Source organism: Pipra filicauda, unplaced genomic scaffold (assembly GCF_003945595.2).
Source record: "Pipra filicauda isolate LSUMZ 115617 unplaced genomic scaffold, ASM394559v2 scaffold141_size4267151_pilon, whole genome shotgun sequence".
NCBI classification, from domain to species: domain Eukaryota; kingdom Metazoa; phylum Chordata; class Aves; order Passeriformes; family Pipridae; genus Pipra; species Pipra filicauda.
In genome coordinates, this window is record NW_024103896.1 from 4034562 (window position 1) to 4041414 (window position 6853).

Below are 6853 nucleotides of genomic sequence, written 5' to 3' on the forward strand. Positions count from 1 at the left end.
TCTTCCCAACACTCCCCCACAGCAACTGTTATCTCCCATGCAGGAGTGTCCTGGGAAAGGTATCCTGAGGTGTCCCACTGGTCCTTTGTTTAACCCCTTCCTATTGGCTGCTGACCCTTTACCTGATGGTTTTTTCTGTGTGACCCTGAACTCGTGATTGGTTCCCCTTTGACCCTCCTAAAAGCCTTATAAAGCCCTTCCCAACAATAAACTCTCTCTTGCCTCCTCTCCACGCCCGGTGTGCTGTCTCTGTGCCTGCCATGGAGCCACGTGGGTGCTGGGGGGAGGGGAGGGCACCTCTCCCCTCCAGGCTCGGGGCCTGAAAAACCCTGTCGCTGAAGTCCCCCTTCCCCGTCCACCAAGACGTCGGAAATGGTTCTTCAGACGGAGAAGGAACTAGAGCTGGGCTCCCCCACGTCGTGGATGGGGAAAGGGAAACCCAGAAACTACTGTAATTGTGTAATGCATATTCTGCATACAGGAAGATTTAGGTATATAGCTTTAAAATACATTGTAGTCATTGAGTTACACTTCATCATTTTTTTCCTTAGTAAGTTGTACCTTTTCCACTATTTTTGATACTTCTGGTGAAGAATGATAGAATGATAGAAAAAGTGAACGTGCCAATATATTCTTAGTTTAAATTTGTTTGTGTCTTTGTTTTATTCTTCCAGGCCTTTTAAAATCTGAAATTTATATACAATATTTTGTAAATGTGACTCAAATCCTTTTTAAAAATTTTCATTGTTGTGATGACAAAAGTATGTTAAGATTTTAGAGAAGAAAACTCCTAGTTTTTGAGATTACTAGCTAAGTTTAATAATAAGGAACTACTATGGAGATATTAAATCCACATTTTCATCCCAATGGGTTAATGTACCTAAATTTATTTGAGTATAAATGTACTAATATTTATTTATCTGTTTCTGTTCTTAACAATTCAACAAAAACATGAAGTAGGGATGTAATGATAAACAGTAAATCCAACTGACAGTTTTTACCATATCCAGATTAGAAGCTTGGTCTACCTTTTACTTTAAGTGATTTTACTCTGTTGAGAAATGGACTGCAGAAATATATGTCAACTTTCCCACAAAAATAGTAAATATTTTTTTGCCAAAAACTTCTAGATTTTTTCCAGCAGCCAACTTAACTGCTTCTTACCCTGTTGTCAAAGTCCTCACTGTATTTCATATTTCTCTATTTCAAGAAATTATCCATTGACAATATAAATGTGTCAATACTGTATTCACAGGTTGGATTAACGGACCTGGGGTTGAGAAGGTGAGGTTCTGTAAACCCAAACATATTTCTTTATAAATAAGCACTAATGTAAATGCAGATTAATGAGGCCCACCACTGTTCTGGACTGTTGTGCTCATTACAGCATCTAGCTAAAGCCATGGACAAAGATGGATGACAGATTTCACTCTGTAAAGCAGAACAGGTCTAAATCCACCATCTAGGCTAATAAACTCCATGACAGGCCGGTGAGATAGAGCCTGAGACAGTGAAAGAGCTGAAGGCTGGGCTTTGACCAGAGTCTGGACTCCTCTACTTGACTAGCCTGTCATCACTGCTCATCGTATAATTAGTCATTGTCGTCTTTTGATCCCATATATGTGCCCACATGTAAGAAGTGGTCAGCTAAAGGTAGCAAGAACCCTTGGGTAAAAACAGCTTTGTTGTCTGGAGTGCTCCTCTAGAGTATGGCTGAGGTCTAGTTATGATTTATAGACCTTCAACATGGTATTAAAGATACTGGTTACAATATAAGGCATCTTGTCACCTGACATGTTGCTACCTCTGTTGGGTTTTATGATGAATTCCCTTCTACACTGGCAGGTACTGTTGTAACCAGAGAGCCACTGAGCTTTCTACCACTCTAGATTGAAATATAAACAATTGGACAACAGACGGGGAGGTTAATACAGCTGGATATCTCATATCCCTAAGGAAAAACATAGGCAAATCTTATGCATGTAAAAGGTTAGAGTTAATTATTAAATCTTTCTCTGATTTGCACATTCAGGAAAAACATCAATAGTAATTTTCCACTATCATTTCCAGATCTGCTATCATTTTGAGACGTCTTTTTGTTCCTATATATAAGGTGAGCAGACTGAAGCTGGGACTAGTCAGATACCACCAGAACTGCCCAGCTTCTTGCACAGCTACATAGGCTAATCAGGCAGAGACCACCAAAACAGCAAGATGTTGCCACCAGTTCTTATCATTTCAATAAGTATTGTAGCTATTGAAGTTGTTGTTGGATTAATTGGAAATGGATTTATTACAACTGTTAATATCATCAACTGGATTAAAAGCAAAAAAATTTCTTCTGCTGATATGATTCTGATCTTTCTGAGTACATCAAGATTTATCTTGCAGGTGACAGTACTGATGCACATCCACAGTCTCTACTTTACAGATGTGTTTAAGTTGGCTTTGGTGTATAAAGTCTTTGGTGCTGTACGGATGTTTGTAAACCATGCCAGCTTGTGGTTCAGTACTTGGCTCCATGTACTCTACTGTGTAAAAATAATCAATGTCAGCCAATGGCTGCTGCTGCAAATCAAGCTCAGAATAGCTGGAATGGTCCCATGGCTTCTTCTCGGATCGCTGGTGATGTCTTCTGTGACTTCCCTTCCTTTACTATGGACTACACCCAGCACTTATCTCTGCAGCTCAACAGGGAACTGCAGAGAAAATAGCACAGCTCATATCACTGACTGGGACAGTTCCCATCTCTACCTGCTGCTTCTTTACTTCGTAGGCTGCTTTTTCCCTCTAGTACTGTCTATGGTAACCTCAGCTCTGTTAATTACCTCTCTGTGGAAACACAGAAAGAACATGCAATGTTATGCAGATACTTCCAGGAATGCTTTGATAGATGTTCACCTAACTACCATTAAATCCATTATTTCCTTCTTAATCCTGTATCTTTCCAGTTTTGTAGCTCAAATTCTGTTGATACTGTCAACATCTCAAAGTAAAGATATTGTGAAAGTTGCTGTATCCTTAGTTGTAGCTGGGGCGTATCCTTCCATGCACTCAATTATCCTGATCGTAGTCAATTCAAAACTGAAATTGGTGTTTAGGAACCTTTGCCAGCATTTTAAGTGCCATTTGGAAAATATATCTCCAAGCCCCAAACTTGAGAGAAACGCTCTCCAGTAAGAGATCTGAAATCAAGTCTTGCATGAATTGTTACACTGTCTTTTTTCTTAATCAGTAACTTTCATCTTCCAGAGACTTCTGTGACTAGTCCTTCTTAATATTTCAGAACATCTGAAATAACATGCATTTTTGCCTTACTTGTGCATCACTCTAGATTCTTCCATCTTACTTATTATAGAATAAAAATACATTGAATGAAAACAATGTACTTAAAAAATAAATCAAGTTCAGGTTGCTTTGTGATTTCACAAATTTTGTTTAAGACTGACAGTTTTATACCATGTCTGAATTGAAGAAAATGGGGCTAAAACAGACAAAACACAAAGATCAGCTTTCGGCTAAAGGATTTTTCACTTGAGAAGGTTAAAATTTGATTAAAAACATTTTGTACAAGTCATAGTTAGTGTGACATAGAAACAGAATATGCTTTTAGACCAAAAAATGAAGAATGATAACCTGAGGGAAAAATTAAGGTTTGGAAATGTACAATCAATTAAGGTAAACAAATTACATTCTGAATCAGGTTTATTTGTATTAGGATTTCAGTATTTCTATAACAATTTAGTGGTTAAATATCTCTTAAAAAATGGATATTTTTGTTTGAAATATATTTTATGCTTATTTGTTTGATTTTCTTGAAGTGGATTATCATGGTGATCAAAATGTAAAGAGATGTGGGTACATAGATCTGTAGAAAATCTCCTTTTTGGGTTGACGATTCTGATCACAAATTTGCCTTTTTTATGATTTGCTCTTGCTTTCAGCAGTTTTGAGTTGTTTCTAAGGCTGTTTTCTTCTAATATTTTATGTTACTATGAAGTTTCACATGAAGTTGACAAAATATATTCAAAAAATCCTGTTGTGTTTGATGAATCTATTCTAAAGCTCAAGTATTTTTATGCTGCATATAATTTCTGCAGGAATTTAGATAATGTCTAGATTATAAATTACTATTGTGAGAGTTTCAGTCCCATCTATGAAACCAATGATTCACTTATTCTTGGAGTGCACTAGCTTCAGTGGTTGAAACAGAATAATAAATTTATGAAATGCTTTGAAATACTCATTTACTATATTAGATAAAAGGTGAATATAATGGTTTTAACTGATATCTTAAAATATTTTTGACAATGAAATATATGTTAAGAGGAGACTTATAAAAGAATATCTGGGTAATATGAATTGATATGATTATTAACATGTATAAATATTGGGGTCAAACTGCACAGCAGGAGGGAGAGTGATTAAACTCATAAACACATTGTTTGGAGCCACAGTTACAATAGCCTGTAAAACTGAGGCTTCCATAATGTCCAGTGCTGTGGTGCTGCATCAAGGGAGACACAAAAGGCCCTCGAGGGAAGCAGATAGGAACCATCATGCTCATGCCACAGCAGCACTCTGCTCTGCTGTACAGCTGCATGCCCTGCCAACATCAACCAAGATTAGAACAGTTACAGGGAGATGGCTCTTCCAGCTGGCAACACCATGAAAAGAAAGTATCCTGAAAGAAATGGGGGATTCTTTGCTGTTGAGTTTGTTTGGCACCTTTTTTGGGGGGGGAGGGGGAGAGGGGAGGGGTGTTGGTTGTTACTGCTATTTGTTTCTTTGAGACTGATATTTTCCCCAACGAGCTCATTTCTCTTCAGATAATTCAAAACTGATTTCTAGACAGAGTCTGAAAGAAAGAGATCAGAGCCAAGGATGATAATAATGGCTCTTGCTCAGCTTTTTCGCTGCCTCCTCACCTTCAGGAGACAGAGATCTGAGGCAGGAGCAATCATTAATAAAACATCCTTCAGTGCTTCCAGGGCAGAGGAGGACAAAGCTCAAGGACTTGATATCTTTATATTGTATTGATGAAAGTTTTGTTACACATAGCATAGAGTGAGATAGATGGGTACATAAATTAGAATTTTAAATGTCTGGATTGGTAAATAAATTATTAGTTTTACCTTTTTTCATTCCATCCTTCCTTCAAGCTTCAATTTCTTTTCATGTCTTCTTCCACAGTATATACAGAATCCTATTTGTTTTTTGATCTTGCCCTGCTATTTGGATTCCAGCCTATCCCATCCTAAAATAATTTTCTGTATTCTCTGCAGATCTAACCTTCTTTTTTGTGTACATTTTAAAAAAGCTTTCTAGCTATTATTTTACAAAAAAGCATTGTGATCCAAACTATAAGAGTCTTGTGACTATATCTAGTTTATTCCAGAAAGCAGATAAACAAATCTGATGAATGTTTTGGCAATTACCCAGAAAATCATAAAAATAATTTTTTTAAGATTTCATGGTCTAAGAAATGTTTATATGAAGCTTGAAAATAAGACTGAGTTGATCAGTATGTTTCCCCTGGAACTTTTCGAGTTACACAAAATGGGGAAAACATGAATGGGAAAATATTGTTTGCAGTTTGTTTAAGGCCAGAAACTATGGCAGCTCCAAGATATTGTAAGTATGATGGAAAAGGTGATTGGTGCAATTGTTCGTACTGACTATATGAAAACCAAATTTTGTCTTCTCCAACTTTTTTTTTTTTTAATGCCACTGTGCTTGCTTTTTCTAGGTCAGAATTTATCACGGTTCTCTTTCCATGAAAAACAGTATTTTGTCGTGAAGAAACTAAGGGACTTTTGATTACAATCTCAGTAGCATCTTCATGAAACTGGTAAATTTCTCACTACCCGGTTTCAGCATGTGAACCAGAAAGAACTAGTGCATACATTCCGAACTGCTGATCTGCTTTGTCATGTCTTTCCTATTCCCTGGATTACTTATAAGCTCTACCTGACCAAATCAGCAACTGGGTGGTGGATATGAACTCTGATATCTCTAACATAGTATCTCTCTTCTGCTAGCCATGGAGTCTTGCTTGTTCTTTCCTATAGTTTGGTATTCTCCATCATGCAATTATCTCTCTTCAGAGGTACACAAGGCAGCACTACCAGCTTCAGGGATCTCAGAACAGATGTTCTTATACATGCTGTTAAAACTACACTTTTCACTGTTGCTGGTTTTCTAACAGTAATCAAAAAGCTTTTCATCTTCTTTGCATCTGACAGCACGATGATGCTAATTTATTCTGATTAATTTTGGGTAATTTCAAAATTGAAAAAAATCTCAATGCAGATGCCAGGCTGTACCTATCTTTTCTTGAAATAAGACTTCCCACCTTTCTGCTAGGTCTGGAGAAAAGTTCTATTTTTTGGAAGAACTTATAATAGGATTATAAAGTGGGATTACTTTTATCTGTATTTATTTATTGTCTTCTCTGTCGTAATGCTCAGCCTTCATTTCATTAATATTGCAAGGACAGTTTCTCCAATGTTACAAAATACTTGAGAAAGCTAATCCCTCTTCCCCTCAATATTTCTTATTCTGTTTGTTCCTTGCTTGAGGGCATCCGTATGGGAGGTCGTTGGACTTTAGTTAGAGGTATAAATAATGCTTCTTATGAATCTGTCAGACAAACCCTTCGTAGAGACATAGGTCTAATTGAGTGGGAAACTGGTATCAGCTATTTACAAATATTAAAAAAATAATGAAATAAGTGCATGTTAATATCACTTTCAAGTTTCATTATTCTCAACGTGCAATTTCTCCTTCCCAATACCTATACTTTTGCAATGGTTCGAAAGAACTTTACATCAGCCAAAGTAATCAAGTGAAT

At 36.8% G+C, this 6853-nt stretch overlaps 1 protein-coding gene across 1 annotated transcript; it reads left to right on the plus strand.

The window, feature by feature from the left end:
* The first annotated feature begins 2214 nt into the window (after positions 1–2214).
* Positions 2215–3180, plus strand: LOC113987274 (taste receptor type 2 member 40-like). The gene has a single exon (XM_027719819.1). It carries the CDS (start codon positions 2215–2217, stop codon positions 3178–3180), a length of 966 nt encoding a protein of 321 aa, XP_027575620.1.
* The last annotated feature ends 3673 nt before the right edge of the window (positions 3181–6853 follow it).

What these genes read in the sequence shown, in the direction of transcription:
- LOC113987274 (XM_027719819.1), top strand. Translation starts at nt 2,215, where the DNA reads ATGTTGCCACCAGTTCTTATCATTTCAATAAGTATTGTAGCTATTGAA.